Here is a 26,145-nt window from a genome sequence, read left to right on the forward strand (position 1 = left end):
GGATTGTGGAGAGTAAATGTGGTACTCTGTCGAGTATCACTGTGATCCGTCCCCTCTGGCCTGCCCTATCCGGGACCAAAGGGATTGTGGAGAGTAAATGTGGTACTCGGTCGAGTATCACTGTGATCCGTCCCCTCTGGCCTGCCCTATCCGGGACCAAAGGGATTGTGGAGAGTAAATGTGGTACTCGGTCGAGTATCACTGTGATCCGTCCCCTCTGGCCTGCCCTATCCGGGACCAAAGGGATTGTGGAGAGTAAATGTGGTACTCGGTCCAGTATCACTGTGATCCATCACCTCAGGCCTGCCCTACCCGGGACCAAAGGGACTGTGGAGAGTAAATGCGGTACTCTGTCGAGTATCACTGTGATCCGTCCCCTCTGGCCTGCCCTATCCGTGACCAAAGGGATTGAGGAGAGTAAATGTGGTACTCGGTCGAGTATCACTGTGATCCGTCCCCACTGGCTTGCCCTATCCAGGACCAAAGGGATTGTGGAGAGTAAATGTGGTACTCTGTCGAGTATCACTGTCATCCGTCCCCTCTGGCCTGCCCTATCCGGGACCAAAGGGATTGAGGAGAGTAAATGTGGTACTCTGTCGAGTATCACTGTGATCCATCCCCTCTGGTGGCTCCCGGTCACCTTCGGGCATCTGCCTGGGAAAGGGGAACCCACTCCCTGTCCCTGTCCTAGAGGGTCCATATATAACCCTGAGGAGTGGCACAAGTCCCCGGGCAGGGTCTAGAAAGGGGAACCCACTCCCTGTCCCTGTCCAAGAGGTTCCATATATAACCCTGAGGTGTGGCACAAGTCCCCGGGCAGGGTCTGGAAAGGGGAACCCACTCCCTGTCCCTGCCCGAGAGTTTTCATATATAACCCTGAGGAGTGGCGCAAGTCCCCAGGCAGGGTTTGGAAAGGGGAACCCACTCCCTGTCCCTGTCCGAGAGGTTCCATATATAACCCTGAGGAGTGGCACAAGTCCCCGGGCAGGGTCTGGAAATGGGAACCCACTCCCTGTCCCTGTCCGAGAGGTTCACTATATAACCCTAAGGAGTGCAGGCAAGTCCCCGGGCTGGGTCTGGAAAGGGGAACCCTCTCCCTGTCCCTGTCCGAGAGGTTCTATATATAACCCTGAGGAGTGGCACAAGTCCCCGGGCAGGGTCTGGAAAGGGGAACCCACTCCCAGTCCCTGCCCGAGAGGTTCCATATATAACCCTGAGGAGTGGTACAAGTCCCCGGGCAGGGTCTGGAAAGGGGAACCCACTTCCTTTTTCAATGAATTCAGGTAAAGCCCCTGGTCCGGACAGTTATACTGCTGAATATTTTAAATCCTTTTCTTCTATACTCGCTCCTTGGCTTTGTAAAATTTTTAAAGATGCGTTAACTGTAGGTAAATAACCACAATTTTATGATGCCTCCATTTCTCCAATTCTTAAAAAAAGAAAAAGACCCCACTGAATGTGCATCCTATCGGCCAATATCCTTGCTGAATGCGGATTCTAAGATTTTTACCAAAATTTTGGCCACTATATTAGAAAATGTATTACCTCAAATTATTTCTGAAGATCAGACCAGATTTATTAAAAACTGTTATTCATCTTTTAACATTCGAAAATTAATTAATATAATTTATACTTCTTCATCTAAAATACCAGAATGTCATTTCCTTGGATGCTGAAAAAGTGTTCAATAGATTTGAATGGCTATATTTATTTAATACGTTGCAGAATTTTAATTTTAGCTTAAAATTTATATCATGGATTAAATTAATGTATTATAAACCTTTGGCTTCGGTTCTTACCAATAATCAAAGATCTCCTTTCTTTCAGTTGTCCCGTGGTACGAGGCAAGGCTGCCCTTTAAGTCCTCTATTATTTGACATTGCTTTGGAACCTTTAGCCATTGCCATTCATGAATCACCTAATATTTTTGGTACTACCTGTGGTTAAGGGACTTATAAGTTATCATTATATGCTGATGATTTGTTACTATACATATCTGACCCTGAGAGATCTATTCCTGATATTTCATCCTTGCTTGCTCAGTTTAGTAGCTTTTCTAGCTACAAACTGAATTTTAATAAGAGTGAATTATTTCCATTAAATATGCAAGTTCCAATTTATAAACACTTACCATTTAAAGTTGTCACAGATCATTTTACTTATTTGGGTATTAAAATTACCAAGAAACATAAGGGTTTATTTAAAGTTAATTTTTTACCTTTAATTGAACAAATCAAGCAACTTGTTACCAGGTGGTCCCCATTATCTCTGTCATTGGTTGGTCGAATTAATACTATCAAGATGATAGTATTACCCAAATTTTTATATTTATTCCAAGCATTACCAATTTTTATTCCTAAATCTTTTTTTGATATTATTGACTCCTAAATATCCTCGTATGTGTGGCAGAGTAAAAATCCAAGATGAAGTAAAAAATATTTACAGAAGCCTAAGAAGGAAGGTGGTTTTGCTTTGCCAAACCTGAGATTTTACTATTGGGCAGTTAATATTCAGTATTTAATATTTTGGACACAAGAATCGGTCATAGTACCTTGCCCACAATGGGTAAATCTGGAGTGTAAATCTGTACAAGACTTCTCATTGTTTTCTATTTTAGGATCTTCGCTTCCTTTTGCTTTATCTAAACTGAATAAACAAATAACTAATCCTATAGTTAAACATACATTAAGAATATGGTTTCAATTTCGTAAATTCTTTGGCTTGAATAATCAAGCCCTATTATATCTAACTTCTTTTTCCAGCCCTCTTTTATGGACCAAGCCTTTGTGTTATGGAAAACAAAAGGTATAACTTGTTTTCGTGATCTATTTTTAGATAACAGTTTTATGTCCTTTGAACAGCTATCCAGCCGAAAACTTTTTTTTTTAGATACTTGCAAGTTAGAAATTTCTTGAATGTTAGTATTTTCTGAAATTACGTCCAATGGACATTACAGAAAAAATTCTATCTCTGAATCCTTGCCAGAAGGGTTAAGTAGCCATCATTTATCATATGATCATGAAAATACAGCCAGGAGTATCAGAAATAATTAAGAAGGAATGGGAAAAAGAACTTCACTGTCTTATACCCACAGAGCAGTGGGAGAAAATTTTACAATTAGTCAATTCTTCTTCTATTTGTGCTAAACATGCCTAATACAATTTAAGGTTATGCATAGGGCTCACATGTCCAAGGATAAACTCGCTCAATTTTATTCTTATGTTAATCCAACCAGTGACAGATGTCATTCTGAAGAAGCTTCATTGACCCACATGTTCTGGTCCTGCCCTTGTTTGAAAAACTATTGGAAAGATCTTTTTGGTATTATTTCAACAGTTCTGAATATCAAAATGCAAACACATCCTATTACTGCAATTTTCGGTTTACCAATGGTGGATAATAGTCATTTATCCCCCCTCAGCCCGGCGGATGATTGCATTTGTTACATTAATGGCCAGAAGATCTATCCTATTGAACTGGAAAGAAATTAATCCTCCAACTATATTTCAGTGGTTTTCTCAAACTATTTCTTGTTCGAGTTTAGAAAAAATTACAAGTGTTGTCTTTGTCCCTCCAGTTGAATTTGAAGAAACTTGGAGACCATTTATTCAACATTTTCATATGAGCTAAACTGACTTTTCCTAAACCTTACTTTTATTGTCCTTAATTATTTGGATGGAGGTGCTGAGTTATTGACGCTACTGTGTATAATTGATATAATGCAATGGCCCATGTCGGTTAGGATTTTTTTCATTTTTTTGGGGGGGAGGGTTTCTTATTTTCTCTATTTTTTGTAACCACTATGAGTTTGGGAGGTTATCATCTATTTGTATTTATACCTTAACCTATTAATTATGTACTCTCAAGCTCTTTGTATTCATGTTTCATTTATGTTTGTTTAAAATCAATAAAAAGATTTAAAAAGAAAGGACTATTCGGAGGAAAGGGTGGAATAGGCGCAACGTGCCGAGTGGCCAGGCATGCTCCTGTTACTTATTTTCTAAAGCACGAGTTTACCTTTGCGCCTTGTTCTCCCTTGGTTTTCAGCCGTTCGGATTGCACAGGGGAGCGGTGAGAGCTCCGGAGATCCATCGGCAGCCGCTGCGGGCCAGCTCCCGTATCCCAGCAGCAGGAGACAGGACTGGGAGGAAACTCCGGACAATAGGCCCCGATCCACGGCGGGGAAAGACCGGGCACCCTCTGTGTGGCTGAAACATCTCACGGAATCTCCGCCCGTCTCTTCACCTCCGCCATCGGAAGGATTCAAAACTCCGGCCGCTGTTGCAGCCTTTACCCGGGGAGCTGCTCCCAATCTCGGGTCTCTCACCGGGTCCGCTCGTTCCCGATTCCAAACTTCGGTCCGTCCATCGTCCCGCCCACTGGCACCCCTCAGCCAATGGAGGCAAGGGTCTCCCAGTGGTGTCCTCTGATTGGCTGTGAGTGTGTCCGAGGGAGGGCTGATGCCGGGAGCTGGAGATGTCAGTCACAGTTTGTTCTCAGAATCAAAGCAAGTTCCCCGAGGCTCAAAAATACTCCTCTACCTCAGATTCCCCAAGCGACTATTCCAAAAATTAACAGAGTACATATAAGTCGCCACATACAACTCCTACAAACATACAGAGCAAAGCTACAGAACGGTAACTATACCTGGATCACTGAAAGATCAACCAGAGTGCAGAAGACAACAAACTTCGGCAATACAAATAAATAACGAGAACATGAAATAACCGCAGTGGCTGCGGATAGATGTCCGGTGCTCTCAGCGCTCCCTGTTCAATCTGACAGGACAAGAAACAGTGAGGCGCAAAGGTAAACTCGTGTTTCAGAAAATCAGAAATAGAGAAGGCGTGGCCATTCGGCCCCTTGCGCCTCTTCTGCCCTTCACTCAGAACATGCATGACTTTTGACCTCAGCACCACTTTCCTGCAACTTCCCATCACCGCTGAGCCCCAGGATATGTCTATTCAATTTAGAAACCTTGTGGAGATAATTGCAATGATTCACTGCACTCTGGGTGAAGAAATTTCTCCTCATCTCAGACCTGCTGAGTTGTCCTCGGATTTTGAGTCTGTAAGCACAGGTTCCACACCTTATGGGAAACATCATTCCAGCCCTTCCGCTGTAAATATCCTGTCAGATTGAATTTCTCTAATTCTGAGACAGGAATGTGATCTGTCTCAGTCAAAGCACCTCTTATTTCACTCATTTTGAGACAGTCCCAGTACGATGATTTGTTGTGGGAGCATCTCTATGGACAAGTGAGTGCAGTTATCCTGTGTTGTTCCACAGCCTGATGGCTGAGGGGTAGTAACTGTTCCTGACCCTGGTGGGGCGAGTCCTGAGGCTCGTGTACCTTCTACCTGATTACAGCAGTGAGAAATGAGCCTGCCTGTGTGGTGAGCCTGATCACAGCCGCCTGTATCACTGTCCCCTCTGGCCTGCCCTATCCGGGACCAAAGGGATTGCAGAGAGTAAATGTGGTAAACTGTCGAGTATCACTGTGATCCGTCCCCTCTGGCCTGCCCTATCCGGGACCAAAGGGATTGTTGAGAGTAAATGTGGTACTCTGTCGAGTATCACTGTGATCCTTCCCCTCTGGCCTGCCCTATCCGGGACCTAAGGGATCGTGAAGAGTAAATGTGGTACTCTGTCGAGTATCACTGTGATCACTCCCCTCTGGCCCGCCCTATCCGGGACCAAAGGGATTGTGGAGAGTAAATGTGGTACTCTGTAGAGTATCACTGTGATCCGTCCCCTCTGGCCTGCCCTATCCGGGACCAAAGGGATTGTGGAGAGTAAATGTGGTACTCTGTCGAGTATCACTGTGATCACTCCCCTCTGGCCCGCCCTATCCGGGACCAAAGGGATTGTGGAGAGTAAATGTGGTACTCTGTCGAGTATCACTGTGATCCGTCCCCTCTGGCCTGCCCTATCCGGGACCAAAGGGATTGTGGAGAGTAAATGTGGTACTCGGTCGAGTATCACTGTGATCCGTCCCCTCTGGCCTGCCCTATCCGGGACCAAAGGGATTGTGGAGAGTAAATGTGGTACTCGGTCGAGTATCACTGTGATCCGTCCCCTCTGGCCTGCCCTATCCGGGACCAAAGGGATTGTGGAGAGTAAATGTGGTACTCGGTCCAGTATCACTGTGATCCATCACCTCAGGCCTGCCCTACCCGGGACCAAAGGGACTGTGGAGAGTAAATGCGGTACTCTGTCGAGTATCACTGTGATCCGTCCCCTCTGGCCTGCCCTATCCGTGACCAAAGGGATTGAGGAGAGTAAATGTGGTACTCGGTCGAGTATCACTGTGATCCGTCCCCACTGGCTTGCCCTATCCAGGACCAAAGGGATTGTGGAGAGTAAATGTGGTACTCTGTCGAGTATCACTGTCATCCGTCCCCTCTGGCCTGCCCTATCCGGGACCAAAGGGATTGAGGAGAGTAAATGTGGTACTCTGTCGAGTATCACTGTGATCCATCCCCTCTGGTGGCTCCCGGTCACCTTCGGGCATCTGCCTGGGAAAGGGGAACCCACTCCCTGTCCCTGTCCTAGAGGGTCCATATATAACCCTGAGGAGTGGCACAAGTCCCCGGGCAGGGTCTAGAAAGGGGAACCCACTCCCTGTCCCTGTCCAAGAGGTTCCATATATAACCCTGAGGTGTGGCACAAGTCCCCGGGCAGGGTCTGGAAAGGGGAACCCACTCCCTGTCCCTGCCCGAGAGTTTTCATATATAACCCTGAGGAGTGGCGCAAGTCCCCAGGCAGGGTTTGGAAAGGGGAACCCACTCCCTGTCCCTGTCCGAGAGGTTCCATATATAACCCTGAGGAGTGGCACAAGTCCCCGGGCAGGGTCTGGAAATGGGAACCCACTCCCTGTCCCTGTCCGAGAGGTTCACTATATAACCCTAAGGAGTGCAGGCAAGTCCCCGGGCTGGGTCTGGAAAGGGGAACCCTCTCCCTGTCCCTGTCCGAGAGGTTCTATATATAACCCTGAGGAGTGGCACAAGTCCCCGGGCAGGGTCTGGAAAGGGGAACCCACTCCCAGTCCCTGCCCGAGAGGTTCCATATATAACCCTGAGGAGTGGTACAAGTCCCCGGGCAGGGTCTGGAAAGGGGAACCCACTTCCTTTTTCAATGAATTCAGGTAAAGCCCCTGGTCCGGACAGTTATACTGCTGAATATTTTAAATCCTTTTCTTCTATACTCGCTCCTTGGCTTTGTAAAATTTTTAAAGATGCGTTAACTGTAGGTAAATAACCACAATTTTATGATGCCTCCATTTCTCCAATTCTTAAAAAAAGAAAAAGACCCCACTGAATGTGCATCCTATCGGCCAATATCCTTGCTGAATGCGGATTCTAAGATTTTTACCAAAATTTTGGCCACTATATTAGAAAATGTATTACCTCAAATTATTTCTGAAGATCAGACCAGATTTATTAAAAACTGTTATTCATCTTTTAACATTCGAAAATTAATTAATATAATTTATACTTCTTCATCTAAAATACCAGAATGTCATTTCCTTGGATGCTGAAAAAGTGTTCAATAGATTTGAATGGCTATATTTATTTAATACGTTGCAGAATTTTAATTTTAGCTTAAAATTTATATCATGGATTAAATTAATGTATTATAAACCTTTGGCTTCGGTTCTTACCAATAATCAAAGATCTCCTTTCTTTCAGTTGTCCCGTGGTACGAGGCAAGGCTGCCCTTTAAGTCCTCTATTATTTGACATTGCTTTGGAACCTTTAGCCATTGCCATTCATGAATCACCTAATATTTTTGGTACTACCTGTGGTTAAGGGACTTATAAGTTATCATTATATGCTGATGATTTGTTACTATACATATCTGACCCTGAGAGATCTATTCCTGATATTTCATCCTTGCTTGCTCAGTTTAGTAGCTTTTCTAGCTACAAACTGAATTTTAATAAGAGTGAATTATTTCCATTAAATATGCAAGTTCCAATTTATAAACACTTACCATTTAAAGTTGTCACAGATCATTTTACTTATTTGGGTATTAAAATTACCAAGAAACATAAGGGTTTATTTAAAGTTAATTTTTTACCTTTAATTGAACAAATCAAGCAACTTGTTACCAGGTGGTCCCCATTATCTCTGTCATTGGTTGGTCGAATTAATACTATCAAGATGATAGTATTACCCAAATTTTTATATTTATTCCAAGCATTACCAATTTTTATTCCTAAATCTTATTTTTTTATATTATTGACTCCAAAATATCCTCAGATGTGTGGCAGAATAAAAATCCTAGATTAAGTAAAAAATATTTACAGAAGCCTAAGAAGGAAGGTGGTTTTGCTTTGCCAAACCTGAGATTTTACTATTGGGTAGTTAATATTCAATATTTAATAATTTGGACACAAGGATCGTTCATAGTGCCTTTCCCACAATGGGTAAATTTGGAGTGTAAATCTGTACAAGACTTCTCATTGTTTTCTATTTTAGGATCTTCATTTCCTTTTGCTTTATCTAAACCGAATAAACAAATAACTAATCCTATATTTAACCATACATTAAGAATATGGTTTCAATTTTGTAAATTCTTTGGCTTGAATAATCAAGCCCTATTATATCTAACTTCTTTTTCCAGCCCTCTTTTATGGACCAAGCCTTTGTGTTATGGAAAACAAAAGGTATAACATGTTTTCATGATCTATTTTTAGATAACAGTTTTATGTCCTTTGAACAGCTATCCATCCTAAAACTCATTTTTTTTAGATTCTTGCAAGTTAGAAATTTCTTGAATGTTATATTTTCTGAAATTATGTCCAATGGACATTACAGAAAAAATTCTATCTCTGAATCCTTGCCAGAAGGGTTAAGTAACCATCATTTATCATATGATCATGAAAATACAGCCAGGAGTATCAGAAATAATTAAGAAGGAATGGGAAAAAGAACTTCACTGTCTTATACCCACAGAGCAGTGGGAGAAAATTTTACAATTAGTCAATTCTTCTTCTATTTGTTCTAAACATGCCGAATACAATTTAAGGTTGTTCATAGGGCTCACGTGTCCAAGGATAAACTCGCTTGATTTTATTTTTATGTTAATCCAACCAGTGACAGATGTCATTCTGAAGTCGCTTCATTGACCCAAATGTTCTGGTCTTGCCCCGGTTTGCAAAATTATTGGAAAGATATTTTTGGTATTATTTCAACAGTTCTGAATATCAAATTGCAGCTGCATCCTATTACTGCAATTTTCGGTTTACCAATGGTGGATAATAGTCCTTTATCCCCCCCCCCCCCCCCCCCAGCCCGGCGGATGATTGCATTTGTTACATTAATGGCTAGAAGATCTATCCTATTGAACTGGAAAGAAATTAATCCTCCAACTATATTTCAGTGGTTTTCTCAAACTATTTCTTGTTTGAGTTTAGAAAAAAATACAAGTGTTGTCTTTGACCCTTCAGTTAAATATGAAGAAACTTGGAGACCATTTATTCAACATTTTCATATGAGCTAAACTGACTTTTCCTAAACCTTACTTTTATTGTCCTTAATTATTTGGATGGAGGTGCGTAGTTATTGACGCTACTGTGTATAATTGATATAATGCAATGGCCCATGTCGGTTACGATTTTTTTCATTTATTTTCTCTATTTTTTTGTAACCACTATGAGTTTGGGAGGTTAATATCATCTGTTTGTATTTATACCTTAACCTGTTAATTATGTACTCTCAAGCTCTTTGTATTCATGTTTCATTTATGTTTGTTTAAAATCAATAAAAAGATTTAAAAAGAAAGGACTATTCTGAGGAAAGGGTGGAATAGGCGCAACGGGCCGAGTGGCCAGACATGCTCATGTTACTTATTTTCTAAAGCACGAGTTTACCTTTGCGCCTTGTTCTCCCTTGGTTTTCAGCCGTTCGGATTGCACAGGGGACCGGTGAGAGCTCCGGAGATCCATCGGCAGCCGCTGCGGGGCAGCTCCCGTCTCCCAGCAGGAAGGGACGGGTCTGGGAGACAACTCCAGACAACAGGCCCCGATCCTCGGCGGGGAAAGGCCGGGCGCCCTCCGTGTAGCTGAAACATCTCACGGAATCCCCGCCAGTCGCTTCAGCTCTGCCTTCGAAAGGATTCACGACCCGCCGGTGGTGCAGCCGAAACCCGAGGCTCAGCTCCCGGTCTCCGGCCTCACTCGGTCCCGGTTGCAAACACAGGCCCGGCCGGGCGCACAGCGTCCCGCCCACTCACACCCCTCAGCCAATGAGAGCATCCTTCTCCCAGCGGTGATCGCTGATTGGCTGCGAGTGTGTGAGGCCGGGCTGCTGCTGGGAGCTGGAGATGTCAGTCACAGTTTGTTCTCAGAATTGAAGCAAGTTTCCCGAAACTCAAATTTCAAAATAAATTTTATTTTCAGAGTCCAGATAAGTCACCACATACAACCCCGAGAAGCATTTTCCTGCGGACATACTTAGAAAAAGTATAGAATAGTAACCACAACAGAAGCAGGCAGTGAAAGATCAGCCAGAGTGCTGAAGGTAACAAACTGTGTAAATGCAAATATGGAGAAACAGGATAAATAACAGGAACATGAAATAATCGCAGCGGCTGCTGATGGATCTCCGGAGCTCTCACCGCTCCCCTGTGCAATCCGACAGGCTGAAGGCCAAGGGAGAACAAGGCGCAAAGGTAACCTCGTGATTTAGAAAATAAGAAACAGGAACAGACGTTGCCATTCGGCCCGTTGCGCTGTTCTGTCCCTCACTCAGAACATGGCTGATCTTTGCCCTCAGCACCACTTTCCTGCAACGTTCCCAACATCGCCGAGCCCCTAAATATGTCGGTTTAATTTAGAAAACCTGTGGAGAAAACTCCAAATATTCACTGCACTGTGGGTGGGGAAATTTCTCCTCATCTCAGTCCTGCTGAGGTGACCTCGGATTTTGAGTCTGTGATCCCCGGTTCCACTGCCCAGCCAGGAGAAACTTCATTCCTGCCCCTACCCTGTAAATACCCTGTGAGACTGTGTCTGTCTCAATCAGGAAGCTTCTCCATGTGAACCTTGTGTTAATGAAATTGGTGACAGTTCTTTCAGACCAGCTGCCTTGTCCACAAGAACACCAGACAGTGGTCAGCACGGAATGTCCTACAGTTACTGCAGGAGAAGGACTGGATGGACACAGTGGACTGGTTCCCTTAGCAGACAGTCCAGACCATCTGGCAGAATGCCTCATCACCAGATCTCACCAACAGGCAGCAAGACCTCACCTGTCTGGCAGCGAGAGGGCCCCTCCCAGTCTGATCTTTGCTGCATGCCCGGAGATCACTCCCACAGCGCGCTGCCCCGAGATTACTGCAGTGGAGACGAGATGGCCCCTCCCAGTCTGATCCTTGCTGCATGCCCGGTGATCACTCCCACAGCGCGCTGCCCCGAGATTACTGCAGTGGAGACGAGAGGGCCCCTCCCAGTCTGATCCTTGCTGCATGCCCGGAGATCACTCCCACAGTGCGCTGCCCCGAGATTACTGCAGTGGAGACGAGAGGGGCCCTCCCAGTCTGATCCTTGCTGCATGCCCGGAGATCACTCCCACAGTGCGCTGCCCCGAGATTACTGCAGTGGAGACGAGAGGGGCCCTCCCAGTCTGATCCTTGCTGCATGCCCGGAGATCACTCCCACAGCGCGCTGCCCCGAGCTAACTGCAGTGGAGACGAGACGGTCACTCGCCTCTTTGCGGACTGTGGGCTGGCGAAGATATGTGGAGAAAGATGCAAGAGCCTGTGCCACAGCAGCTGCGTGACAGAAGGCTCACTGATCCTCGGGCTGTTCCCAGGACGCACAGGAAAACGGACAGCGAGTGCTCCTGGAATATCATCAACTCGGGGAAAGACGCTCGAAACTTGTTGGCCTGCCATCACACCGAGATGTCCGGAGAGCAGCGGTTCCCAACCAGGGGTCCACGGTTACTGGTACTGGTGTTTAGCACAAAATGCTGGGAACCCCTGTCGTACAGGAATGCTGCCGACTGACACATTCCAGACTACAGGGACACCATTGGAACTATCGGGTCTATCTACTGCTAGACTGGGAGAGGCCGTGTTGGCTGAGAAAGCCTCTCAATTATTGTTCACCACCCCAGGGGGCACATGGGCGACAACAGACAACAGAATACCCAATAGAGAATGAATGTAAATTCATTGGGTAAAGGTATTGGCACGTTTTATCATTCTGAATAAAGAGTATAAAGTTTATTTTGATACAAAAAAAAGTATCAACATCTGATCTGTGTCCAGAGTGAAGGAGACCAGGGCTTCTATTGGAGACAGGACAGACATGGGTCAAGTCATTAAGTTTTTCTCACGAAGGGCTGTTGAAATCAGGACCTTACCGAAAAATTAACATTTTCCACCCTATGACGTAGAAAGTCCAGTCCTGTGCTTTTTCCTGCAACCACAGGTCGGTCATCACCACTGCATCTCTCTCCTCACAGCACAATATTCTCTCCGCATCCCCAGTTTAATGGCATGTTTTCACTGTTTACTTATCCACCGTTTTACACTCCACTCTGAATCTGTTAGACATGGAGAAAGATAAAAAACGAGCTGCTGGAGGAACTCAGGGGGTCGGGCAGCATCTGTGGAGGGAAATGGACAATCGGCATTTCGGGTTGAGACAGTTCAGATGAAGGATCTCTATCCGGAAAGGTCCTTCCGATCGGAGCGATGGGGCCTTTGGACATTCAGCTAACGTTTTTTGTCGCTCTAGGTGTTTACGAGATGGGGTTGCTGGGCATATGGCCAACTCACCTACGCTCGTCGCCGGGCTTAGACAGTCCATTGGGCGTTTTCTTATCTTTTCCCTGTTTAATTTGTTTTTGATCCCACACTAACATGGAAATAGCCAGAATTTCCACTGAACACATCCAGCAGCAGAATGTTCACTCCCTGAGTCTGCAGCGCGCGTAGTGGACAATCGCGGTACTGCAGGGGATCAGCAGCTCCCGGAAAGTGAAATCATTCTGAATCAGGAAGTGCTGGGAGTTAACATGGCTTCGAAAGGACAGGTCGAGAGTTTGAGCGAGGAGGCAATTTGTCCCGTCTGCCTGGATTTCTTCACCGATCCGGTTATACTGGAGTGCGGACACAACTTCTGTCGCTCTTGTATTACACTGTGTTGGGAAAGGGAGGAGAGAAACTCCTGCCCGGAATGTAGAGAGGAGTTTGCTGACCGCACCCTCAGGGTGAATCGGGCCTTAGCAAATCTGGCTGAAAAAGCTCGAAATCTAAACCTGAATCCGAAAGGGAAGGAAAGTAAACTTCACTGCGAGGAACATGAGGAAGAACTGAAGCTGTTTTGTGAAACGGACAAGACACTGATCTGTGTGATCTGTAGAGACGCGCAGGAACACAGAGAGCACCGCTTCATGCCGATTAAAGAAGCTGTTAAAACCTACAAGGTAAAAACTAACGTTAGTTCAATACTTAAAATATTTCCTTTGTCCTACATATCATCGCACGAGCCTCTATAACTAACACATCATTCTCTGCAACTTTCGCCTTCTCCCACGGGATTCTAGCATCTCTCCGTCCCACAGCCCTCTTCCTCACCCCGCAACTCTCCGCTCTCCATACGGATCGCGGTCCACGTCCTGTATCGCCCTGATCCACTCGCTCCTCCCCACTGATCTCCCTCCTGGCACTGACACCTGCAAGCGGGACAAGTGCTACACCTGACTCCTAACCTCCTCCCTCGTCACCATTCAGGGCCGCAAACTGCCCAGTTCCTCCCGTTTCTTCCATGGTGAATTGTCCTCTCGTATTACATTCCTTCATCTCCAGCCCTTTACCTCTTCCACCTGTCCCCTCCCAGCTTCTCACTTCATCACCCTCCCCCACGTTCCCCCTCACATTGTCTCACCCGTCACCTGTCAGCTGGTTCTCATCCCCAACCTTTTTATTGTAGCTTCTGTCCCGTTCCTTCCCAGTCCTAATGAAGGGTCTCATCCCGGAACACCGAATGTTTATTTTCCCTGAATAGATGCTGCCTGACTCACTGAGTTCCTCCGGCATTTTGTGTGATAATCGGGTTTGATCACCTGTTTCTTTTGATGCATCTTTGTTTCTATTTCCTTCACTCTCTGACTTCCAGGATCAGCTAAAATCTTCCTTAGACTCTCTCACAAAAAAGAAATCAGACTTCCAGGAAAAGGAGCAGCAACAGAAAGAGAAGATTTCCGGAGTTCGGGTGAGGCTTCATGAGCGGAATTTCTGATATTACTGTCGAATTTTGCTCCATTTAATGCAGAATAGCAGAGTATCGCAGCTCCAGTGACCTGGGTTCGATCCTGACCTCTGCTGCTGTCTGTGTGGAGTTTGCATGCTCTCCCTGTGGTCATGACAGTTTCAGACACATTCCAAGGACATGCTGGATGAATGGTTAATTACAATTAACCCTGTAAAGGTGGGGAGGGTGTGTGTGAATCAGATGGGAGTTTATGGGTCAATAAACTGAGAATAGGTTTCAGGAAAACGTGAGGGAATGGTGTTGACGGGAATGCACTCAGAAGTAGCATGGACTCCAATAGACCGAACTTAACGACAAAAGGAAACAGAGCACAGCAATGCAGTATATTAATCTTCACCTTTCATTCGACAGGAACAGTCACACAGCCTTCAGTCCCACGTCACATCCCAGTTTGTTGAACTGCGCCAGATTATCACTGAGAAAGAGCAGAGCTTACTCAGGGATCTCAGGGAAGAAGAGAAGAGGATTCTCAACTCAATGGAGAAAAATCTTCGGGAGATTCAAGAGAATATAAGGTTTATTCAGGAGGAAATCTCGAAGTTAAAGGAACAGATGGATCAAAAAGACAGTGTGATGTTTCTCAAGGTGAGGGATTATATTTCAATTCGTTTCTTTCAGAGGGCACAAAATGAACAGTGGTATATTTGAAATAAACACAGCACAGCGGCCAATTCTAACAAATCAATTGCCGCTGCTGGCGACCTCACACAAGTTGTTATACTTGCATGATGCACCCTCCCATCACTCCAATAATGACATTTCAAAATGTCCAAGATACGCTTTCAGTCCTTCATTAGCAAAATACAATCTTGAAGCGATGAAACTTCAGGGTAATTCATTGTAAAGTAAGCTGCAACACAAATACAGAATGACATCCGCCCGTCCCCAGATCAAAACTGTGCCGGACAAAGTATGAATACGTAACTTATTCCCTTCGCTTTTACCACGTCCCCACTCACGTGACTGGTTATCGTAATAAACACGTAACTCAGAATACAATGCAGACAGAAAACAGATGCTTTGCTCCTACACACAGCATTTACAAATGTCAGTAAACTGTTTCTCACCTGACAATTGATGCATCTATTCAGGGTTGTTGTTGTCCCAAAACTGGACTTTCACAACTTCTGTACATCCCAGGATAGAATGCAAATTTCTCTGAAATTATTTACTCTGATCGTAACACAGAGCTGCTGACTGTGTCCTTAATTCTGCATTAAATATCCCCTAAAACTCTCATTAACTCCCGGTTCCAGTCACTGGCTGTGAGTGTGTCTGGTGCGGTTGGTGTGAGGGTCTCTTTGTCAATCAGTGAGAACAAAGAATTTGACCCACACATCAGACTTATCTTCTATATCCGGTTTCCGCCAGATTAGGGAAACTATTACTGTCTCTTTACTTTTACAGATAACATTCAAATGAACGTTCAATCATTCAAAACATAACCAGGCCATTCGGCCCATTTCCTCCTCTCAATTTCCCCTCTGCACAATCCTCCTGCCACCTACTCACCACAACCAGCAACAGTGCCCCGAAATCTCTGGTCCCTCACGTGTTTATCCAGCCTCCGCATTACAGTCAGTCTCTGCTGTTCCATTTCACCCACTCCTGTGGCACTGAGTTCCACATCCTCTTCACTAAATTTCTAGTGGAATTTGTTAAAATCCATCTGGAATTACATCTCCCCACGAGTCTCCCCATAAATAGAGGTACTTCCTCCACCCGCACACAATCACAGACATCACTGATCTTAAATTCCTCCATCCTATCAGCCTGACGTCATATCCAGATGAAAATGCACAGCCTGTCCTGTCTTCCCTGTAAGTTTCATCCTCTCAGTAATGGTCTGACATTCAGAAACTTTCCTTGTAATTTACCCCATGGTTCTGTATTGTCCGTGTGTGTGAGTGACTGCGGGAGTGGGAATTTTCAACACCTGGTAATGATTTGGAAGAAATTCAGGATATGGACAGTAAGTCCAAGTCTAATCGGATTTGTGTTTTATTTATTTCAGGAGGAAGCTCGTCGGAACAGAAGGTAGGACAGGCTCTTTACTGAAACCCTGAATGGATTTGTAAAATAGTTCAGAATAGCAATTTATAACCAGCTGTTTAATATTTACAGGATTAATGACAATGTCCAGGAATTGTCAGTGACAGATGAGACCCTACCGGTTGAAAAATTCGATCACCTCTATTTGTTGAACACAGTGCTGAGAGAAACACTTGATGCTATTAATCGAGGTAAAACTTACAAAGATTCATTTCCCCTTGTTTTATGAAGCTCAATTTAGTTCCAATTTGAGGCAAAGATTGTCTGTAATACTGGGGTGAAGGGGAACTGAAGTTTATTTCACATCAACCCCACCGACTGGGAGGCATCACTGTCACATGGGCAGCTGGAGATGTCAGACCCCTGAACACACCAGCACAGGGTCACAATACAACCAATACACGGGACTGGCAGATGAACCAGTGTGTCCTGATCCCAGGCACACTGCACTAACACACCAGGACATGAGTTAGGATCTACCAGAGGAGCTGGGAATTTAATACTGACGATGATATTGTAGGGAATAAAAGCAGGTATCAGTGTGGTGACAGGGATTGTCAGGAAAATACACAAGCCCTTCATGTGCCCTGTGAGTGCAGACTCTGATTGACGCAGGTCTTCCCCCTTCCGGATCAGCATCTCTCACTGTTGTTAGAGGCAGAAGAGGGGAGTGGACGTGATCAGGGACTGAATCGTCAGGGGAACAGACAGGAGAATCTCTTGATGTGAACGGGACACCCGAATGGTATGTTGCCTCCTGGGTGCCAGGGTCAGGGATGCCTAGAATCGTGTCCGCAGCATTTTAGAGAGGGAGGGAAAAGAGGCAGATATCTTGGTAAATTTGTGACAATGACATTGGAAGTAAAAGCAAAGAGGTCCTGAAAATAGAATTTGGAGAGCTTGGTCGAACGCTCAGAAGCAGCACCCCCAGGGTTGTAATTTCTGGATTGCTGCCTGTGCCACGTGCTGGTGAGGGTAGAAACAGGATAATTTGGCAGATAAACATGGCTGAGAAGATGGTGCTGGGGACAGGGATTCAGCTTCTTGGATCATTGGGATCTGTTCTGGTGGAGGAATGACCTGCTCAAAAGGGACCCGAGGGAGAACAATATTCTCACAGAGAGGTTTGATAGAGCTGTTGGGGAGGGTCTGAACTAATTTGGTGGGGGGGGGGGGGTGCACGGGAACTGGAGTGAAGGGATAGGACTGATTGTAAAATGCAATGATAGCGTGCAGTCAGACTGTCAGATAGGGCGGACAGATGCAAAGAGAAAATTCCAGCCGGCAGGGTTAGTATCAGAACATTGGGGATGCAGAATTAAAAAGGGTAGCTATTATTACTACTATTACCGATTGTCAGGTATGATGTTGTGGCCATCACGGAAACGTGGCTGAAGGATGGTTGTAGTTGGGAGCTGAATGTTCAAGGTTTCACAATGTATCGGTGTTATAGGAAGGTCGGGTGAGGGGGTAGCGTGGCTCTGTTGGTAAATCAGCAGCAAGATGCGACATAGGATTGGAAGATGTTGAATCTTGTGGGTTGAGGTAAGGAACTGCAAAAGTAAAAATGACACTGACAGCAGTCATATACAGGCCTCCCAACAGTCAGTGGGTTGAGGCCCACAGATTACAGCTGGAAATAGAAAAGGCTGATGAAAAGGACAATGTTATGATAATCATGGGAGATTTCAACATGTTGGTCAATTGGGAAAATCAGGTTGGTAAAGGATCTCAAGAGAGTGAGTTTGTTGAATGCAATGTGATGGCTTTCTAGAGCAGTTTGTCGTTGAGCCTACTCGGGGAACAGCTCTACTGGATTGGGTGTTATGTATTGAACCAGAGGAGAGTAGTTAAAAGAACCCTTAGGAGGCAGTGCTCACAACATGACTGAGTTCAACTTGAAATCTGATAAGCAGAAAGTAAAGTCTTACATTGTAGTATTTCAGAGAAGTAAAAGAAATTACAGTGGTCTGAGAGAGGAGTTGGCCAAAGCAAATTGGAAGGAGATGCTGGCAGGGATCAGAGCAGAGCAGAAATGGTGTCAGTTTCTGGGAAAATGAGGAAGGTGAAGGATAGATGTATTCCAAAAATAAATAAATACTAAAATGGCAAAATAGTAAAACCGTGGCTGACAAGGGAAGACAAGTTAATGCAAAGGCAAAAGAGAGGGCATACAACTAAACAAAAATTAGTAGGAAGACAAAGGATTGGGAAGCTTTTAAATATCTACAGAGAGAAACTAAAAGGATGATTGGGCGGGAAAAAATAAACAAGAAATTGATTTGAATTGAATTGACTTTATTACTTACATCCTTCATATACATGATTAAAAATCTTTACGTTACGTCTCCATGTAAATGTGCAATGTGCAATTTATAGTAATTTATGATGAATTATATGTATAACATGCTAGTCAATATAACATAGAAATACAGATGTGTTAGCATGAGTTAATCAGTCTGATGACCTGGTTGAAGAAGCTGTCCCGGAGCCTGTTGCTCCTGGCTTTTATGCTGCTGTACCGTATCCCGGATGGTAGCAACTGGTACAGTTTGTGGTTGGGGTGACTCTGGTCTCCAATGATCCTTCAGGCCCTTTTTACACACCTGTCATTGTAAAACAAGTTAGCAAACAATATCAAATTGTTTTTCAAGTATTGTAAAAAAATAAAACAGAGATGAGAGTGGATATAGGACCGCTAGAAAATGAGGCCGGATAAATAATAATGCGGGATAAAGAGATGGCAGCTAAACCAAATATTTTGCACCAGTCTTCACTGCGGAAGTCCTCATGGAGGAAGATATCAGAAGGCCTTTGACAAAGTGCCACACATGAGGCTGCTGAACGAGATAAGAGCCCATGGAATTACGGGAAATTTACATATGTGGATAGATCGTTGGCGGATTGGCAGGAAACAGAGAGTGGGAATAAAGGGATTCCATTCTGGTTGTCTGCCAGTTACCAGTGGTGTTCCACAGGGGTCCGTGTTGGGGCCGCATCTTTTTACGTTGTATATCAATGATTTGGATGATGGAATAGATGGCTTTGTAGCTAAGTTTGCTGATGATACAAAGATAGGTGGAGGGGACGGTAGTGCTGAGGAAACAGAGAGTTTGCAGAGAGACTTGGATAGATTATGAGAATGGTCAAAGAAGTGGCAAATGAAATACAATGTTGAAAAGTGTATGGTCATGCACGTTGGTAGAAGAAATAAATCGGCAGACTATTATTTAAATGGAGAGAGAATTCAAAGTTCTGAGATGCAAAGGGACTTGGGAGTACTCGTGCAGGATACCCTTAAGGTTAACCTCCAGGTTGAGTTGGTGGTGAAGAAGGTGAATGCAATGCTGACATTAATTTCTAGAGGAATATAGTATAGGAGCAGGGATGTGATGTTGAGGCTCTATAAGGAACTGGTAAGACCTCTCTTGGAATACTGTGTGCAGTTTTGGGCTCCTTCTTTAAGAAAGGACGTTCTGACATTGGAGAGGGTTCAGAGAAGATTCGCTAGAATGATTCCGGGAATGAGAGGGTTAACATACGAGAAACATTTGACCGCTCTTGGACTGTACTCCATGGAGTTTAGAAGAATGAGGGTAACCTCACAGAAACATGTCGAATGTTAAAAGGCATGGACAGAGTGGATGTGGCAAAGTTGTTTCCCATGATAGGGGAGTCTAGTACGAGAGAGCATGATTTAAAGATTGAAGGGCGCCCATTCAGAAGGGAGATGCAAAGAATTTTTTTTAGCCAGAGGGTGGTGAATCTGTGAATTTCTTGCGGCAGTGGAGGCCAGGTCATTGGGTGTATTTAAAGCAGAGATTGATAGGTATGTGAGTAGCCAGGGCATCAAAGGTCATGGAGAGACGGTGGGGGAGTGGGAATAAATGGGAGAATGGATCAGCTCATGATAAAATGGTGGAGCTGATTCGAAGGGCCGAATGGCCGGCTTCTGCTGCTTTGTATTATGGTCTTATTTGAATGCACCAGTATACGGAATAAGGATCTTGTAGCACAGGTAGAGTTTGACAGGTACAAACTTAGGCAGGTACGTCTTTGATTGAAGGAATAAAAGCAGAGACAACTCTGTAAACAGGGCGAAATTCAAAAATCAGAGGTGCAAAGGGACATGGGTGTCCTTGTGCAGGATTCCCTGAAGGTTAACTTGCAGTTTGTGTCAGTGGTAAGATTGGCAAACTCAATGTTTGCTTTCATTTCGAGAGGATTAGAGTACAAGAGCAAGGATGTAATTCTGAGGTTTTAATAAGGCATTGTTCAGACCACACTTGGAGTATTGTGAGCAGTTTTGGGTCCCTTCTATCGGAAAACATGTGCTGGCATTGGAGGGGGTCCAGAAGATTCACAAGAATAATTCCGGGAATGAAAGAGTTAACATATGAGGAGTGTTTGATGGTTCTTGGCCTGTACTCACGGGAGTTTAGAAGAATGGCTGATTTATTTTCCCTCTCAACCCTATTCTCCTGCCTCCTTCCCATAACTTTTGAGACTCTGACTGATCAAGAAGTTTACTTATTAACTTCTGCTTTAAAAATCAAACGGGAGAAAATCTGCAGATGCTGGTAATCCAAGCTACACCGGTCCTGATGAAGGGTCTCGCCAGATCTTTCTGACACCTGTCTGGAAAGAGTTGATGTTGGGAGGATGTGGGTGGGTCGAGAACGGTAAGCACAGCCTCCGACTACAGGGATGTCCATTTCGGACAGAGATGAGGAGGAATTCCTTTATCCACAGGATAGTGAATCTGCCACAGGCAGCTGTGGAGGCCAAATAATTGAGTATATTTAAAGCAGAGTAACACACACAAATTGTTGGGGGCACAGCAGGCCGGGAAGTTCCTATGGAAAAGAGTAAACAGTCCACGGTTCAGACTGAAACACTTCATCAGGACCTGTGTTGATTAAGGGTTCCTGCACATTCATCCTCTGTCCTAATAAGGGGCTGCGGGGGATGGGGTTGTGGGAAAGGGGACAAAGCCATCCTCAACTCCCATCTTTGCCCCCTCCAGCTTCTCATTACGTGTACACACACAGTTCACCCACGGGGTTTCCACCCCTCCCACTCCTGGTTCAATCTGCCATTCATCTCTCCCCTCCCATTATCACCTCCTTTACTGTCTCAAACCATCACACTGCCCCACTTCACACTCGCAAATGAATGTGAACATTGTATGAAGGGTCTGTTCCTGTGCTGTGCTGTTCTATGTTCTCTGTTACCAGTTTCGAAGAATGAGAGGAGATCTCATGGAAACACAAAATTCTTTCAGGGGTCAACAGGCAGGAGTGAGGGAGGATGTTTCCCCTGTCCAGCGGAAAACCCTTGTGGAGACATCTGCTTTCCTCGAGTCAAAGGTTCGTGTCGGCCACCGGGGCTCCGCTGTCCGAGTCTGCCCACGATCCCCGTGGCCGCGCTGTCCAGTCTCCCCCCCGATCCCCGTGGCCGCGCTGCCCGAGTCTCCCCCCCCCCCGATACCGGGGCCGCGCTGCCCGAGTCTCCCCCCGATCCCCGGGGTCGCGCTGTCCGAATCTCCCCCGATCCCCGGAGCCGCGCTGCCCGAGTCTCCCCCCCCCCGATACCGGGGCCGCGCTGTCCGAGTCTCCCCCCGATTACCGGGGCCGCGCTGCTCGAGACTCCCCGGGGCCGCGCTGTCTGAGTCTCCCCCCGATCCCCGGGGCCGGGCTGCCCGAGTCTCCCCCCGATCCCCGGGGCCGCGCTGCTCGAGACTCCCCGGGGCCGCGCTGTCTGAGTCTCCCCCCGATCCCCGGGGCCGGGCTGCCGGAGTCTCCCCCGATCCGCGGAGCCGCGCTGCCCGAGTCTCCCCCGATCCCCGGAGCCGCGCTGTCCGAGTCTCCCCCCGATCCCCGGGGCCGCGCTGCCCGAGTCTTCCCCCGATCCCCGGGGCCGCGCTGCCCGAGTCTCCCCCCGATCCCCGGGGCCGCGCTGTCCGAGTCTCTCCTCGATCCCCGGGGTCGCGCTGTCCGAGTCTCCCCCGATCCCCGGAGCCGCGCTGTCCGAGTCTCCCCCCGATTACCGGGGCCGGGCTGCCCGAGTCTCCCCCCGATCCCCGGGGCCGCGCTGCTCGAGACTCCCCGGGGCCGCGCTGCCCGAGTCTCCCCCGATCCCCGGGGCCGCGCAGTCTGAGTCTCCCCCCGATCCCCGGGGCCGGGCTGCCCGAGTCTCCCCCCGATCCCCGGGGCCGCGCTGCTCGAGACTCCCCGGGGCCGCGCTGTCTGAGTCTCCCCCCGATCCCCGGGGTCGCGCTGTCCGAGTCTCCCCCGATCCCCGGAGCCGCGCTGTCCGAGTCTCCCCCCGATCCCCGGGGCCGCGCTGTCCGAGTCTCCCCCGATCCCCGGAGCCGCGCTGTCCGAGTCTCCTCCCGATCCCCGGGGCCGCGCTGCCCGTCTCCCCCCGATCCCCGGGGCCGCGCTGCCCGAGTCTCCCCCCGATCCCCGGGGCCGCGCTGTACGAGTCTCCCCCGATCCCCGGAGCCGCGCTGTCCGAGTCTCCCCCCGATTACCGGGGCCGGGCTGCCCGAGTCTCCCCCCGATCCCCGGGGCCGCGCTGCTCGAGACTCCCCGGGGCCGCGCTGTCTGAGTCTCCCCCCGATCCCCGGGGCCGCGCTGCCCGAGTCTCCCCCCGATCCCCGGGGCCGCGCTGCTCGAGACTCCCCGGGGCCGCGCTGTCCGAGTCTCCCCCCGATCCCCGGGGCCGCGCTGCCCGAGTCTCCCCCCGATCCCCGGGGCCGCGCTGCTCGAGACTCCCCGGGGCCGCGCTGTCTGAGTCTCCCCCCGATCCCCGGGGTCGCGCTGTCCGAGTCTCCCCCCGATCCCCGGGGCCGCGCTGCCCGAGTCTCCCCCCGATCCCCGGGGCCGCGCTGCCCGAGTCTCCCCCCGATCCCCGGAGCCGCGCTGTCCGAGTCTCCCCCCGATCCCCGGGGCCGCGCTGTCCGAGTCTCCCCCCGATTCCCGGGGCCGCGCTGTCCGAGTCTCCCCCCGATCCCCTGGGCCGCGCTGCCCGAGTCTCCCCCCGATCCCCGGGGCCGCGCTGTCCGAGTCTCCCCCCGATCCCCGGGGCCGCGCTGTCCGAGTCTCCCCCCGATTCCCGGGGCCGCGCTGTCCGAGTCTCCCCCCGATCCCCTGGGCCGCGCTGCCCGAGTCTCCCCCCGATCCTGGGGCCGCGCTGTCCGAGTCTCCCCCCGATCCCCGGGGCCGCGCTGCCCGAGTCTCCCCCCGATTCCCGGGGCCGCGATGTCCGAGTATCCCCTCCCCCCAGATCCCCGGGGCCGCGCTGACCGAGACTCCCCGGGGCCGCGCTGTCTGAGTCTCCCCCCCATCCCCGGGGCCGCGCTGCCCGAGTCACCCCCCGATCCCCGGGGCCCCGTTGTCCGAGTCTCCCCCGATCCCCGGCGCCCCGTTGTCCGAGTCTCCTCCCGATCCCCGGGGCCGCGCTGCCCGTCTCCCCCCGATCCCCGGGGCCGCGCTGCCCGTGTCTCGCCCCGATCCCCGGGGCCGCGCTGCCCGAGTCTCCCCCCGATCCCCGGGGCCGCGCTGCTCGAGGCTCCCCGGGGCCGCGCTGTCCGAGTCTCCCCCCGATCCCCGGGGCCGCGCTGCCCGAGTCTCCCCCCGATCCCCGGGGCCGCGCCGCCCGAGTCTCCCCCCGATCCCCGGGGCCGCGCTGCCCGAGTCCCCCCCCCCCCGATCCCCGGGGCCGCGCTGCCCGAGTCTCCCCCCGATCCCCGGGGCCGCGCTGCCCGAGTCTCCCCCCGATCCCCGGGGCCGCGCTGCCCGAGTCTCCCCCCGATCCCCGGGGCCGCGCTGCCCGAGTCTCCCCCCGATGCCCGGGGCCGCGCTGCCCGTGTCTCCCCCCGATCCCCGGGGCCGCGCTGCCCGAGTCTCCCCCCGATCCCCGGGGCCGCGCTGCCCGTGTCTCTCCCCGATCCCCGGGGCCGCGCTGCCCGAGTCTCCCCCCGATCCCCGGGGCCGCGCTGCTCGAGGCTCCCCGGGGCCGCGCTGTCCGAGTCTCCCCCCGATCCCCGGGGCCGCGCTGCCCGAGTCTCCCCCCGATCCCCGGGGCCGCGCCGCCCGAGTCTCCCCCCGATCCCCGGGGCCGCGCTGCCCGAGTCCCCCCCCCCCCCGATCCCCGGGGCCGCGCTGCCCGAGTCTCTCCCCGATCCCCGGGGCCGCGCTGCCCGAGTCTCCCCCCGATCCCCGGGGCCGCGCTGCCCGAGTCTCCCCCCGATCCCCGGGGCCGCGCTGCCCGAGTCTCCCCCCGATCCCCGGGGCCGCGCTGCCCGAGTCTCCCCCCGATCCCCGGGGCCGCGCTGTCCGAGTCTCCCCCCGATCCCCGGGGCCGCCCTGCCCGAGTCTCCCCCCGATCCCCGGGGACTCTCTAATTCTCTGCTTCTCCCCCCAGTCTCTGTCACCCTGGATGTGGAAACGGCGGGTCCGTATCTCGAGGTGTCTGAGGATCGGAAGAGTGTGAGATGGACCCGGACCTGGAGGAAACTCCCTGACACCGGGAAGAGATTCACACACTGGGAATGTGTGCTGGGATCGGAGGGATTCACATCGGGGAGACATTACTGGGAGGTGGAGGTGACGGGGAATCGGTTCTGGTGTCTGGGAGTCGCCGCAGAGTCTGTGAAGAGGAAGGGACGGTTCAGACTGAGTCCGGAGATCGGATTCTGGGTCATCGGGCGGCGTGGTGACGTGTTACATCGGGATTATGACGTGTTCGGTATCCCCTCCCCCGAGTCCCGTCTCGCTGCCGGTCCCATCCCCAGGAGGGTGGGAGTTTATCTCAGTTACGAGTCCGGGACAGTTTCATTTTACAACGCGGAGACCAAGTCCCATCTCCACACCTTCACTGGGAATAAATTCACGGGGAAACTTTATCCTTTCTTCGCGACCTGGGATGAAAACCAGTGGCTGAGAATCTGCTCCGGTTCCGCTCCGGGTCGGGTCCCGGGACCGGCGTCAGGAGTAAAGTCCCTGTAAATATAAATGTGCGGAGAGTGCAGCTAAATACGTGGCTAAGGAGATGGTGCAGGAGGGAGGGCTTCATGTTTCTGGACAATTGGGCTTTGTTCCCGGGAAGGTGGAGCCTGTTCCGACGGGACGGTTTGCCCCTGAACTGGAGGGGGACTAACATCCTTGCGGGTAGATTTGCAAGTGCTGCTTGGGGGGGGGGGGGGGGGGTTAAACTAGATTTGCAGAGGGAGGGGAAGCAGAGTGTTAGAGCAGATAGTGAGGTGGAGGAGGATAAAGGTCATGCGGGGACTGTATGTATAGACAGAAATCAAAGGTTTGCACATTAGGTTGTAAATTAATTTTCAGAGCTTTAGAAATTGTAGAAAATAAAGATTTCCAAAAAGATTTTGATGAAGAACATGACCAGAACATATGTGAAAAAGTGGCTACTTCACTTTTACACCTATCGCAATAATTGTCTATGTTAGGAAATATTTTGGATAGTCTCTCCTTTGTTAAATAGTAACAGTGAACAATTTTAAATTGAATTAAACACTGATTGGCACATATTAAAGAAGAATTGACCATCTTCATTAACAAAGGTCATATTAAGTTCTCTCTCCCAAACTTGTTTAATCTTTCGTGATTAAGGGGATCTGCTTTTTTTTTGCAGATTTATTTATTTTTATTTTCATTTATTTTGTGATGGTCGATTGATGACTTTTGAAGAGTTAATTAGCAAATATTCTCTCTCTCATACAAAAAATAATTATCTAAGTTCCCATATATGCAAGAATCTGATTTGTTGGATAATAT

General features: G+C 48.9%; 1 protein-coding gene across 1 annotated transcript in view; it reads left to right on the forward strand.

Moving 5' to 3' along the window:
* Window positions 1–25,877, forward strand: part of LOC140723735 (E3 ubiquitin-protein ligase TRIM69-like) — an 81,164-nt gene extending 55,287 nt beyond the window's left edge. The window contains exons 3-7 of the mRNA XM_073038281.1: window positions 14,642–14,875; window positions 16,305–16,327; window positions 16,415–16,533; window positions 21,580–21,711; window positions 24,773–25,877. Coding sequence (XP_072894382.1) covers window positions 14,642–14,875; window positions 16,305–16,327; window positions 16,415–16,533; window positions 21,580–21,711; window positions 24,773–25,356 — 1,092 coding nt within the window. The 3' untranslated portion in view covers window positions 25,357–25,877. The remainder of the gene's footprint in view (window positions 1–14,641; window positions 14,876–16,304; window positions 16,328–16,414; window positions 16,534–21,579; window positions 21,712–24,772) is intronic.
* Window positions 25,878–26,145: the final 268 nt, after the last annotated feature.

Source organism: Hemitrygon akajei, unplaced genomic scaffold (assembly GCF_048418815.1).
Source record: "Hemitrygon akajei unplaced genomic scaffold, sHemAka1.3 Scf000131, whole genome shotgun sequence".
NCBI classification, from domain to species: Eukaryota; Metazoa; Chordata; class Chondrichthyes; order Myliobatiformes; family Dasyatidae; genus Hemitrygon; species Hemitrygon akajei.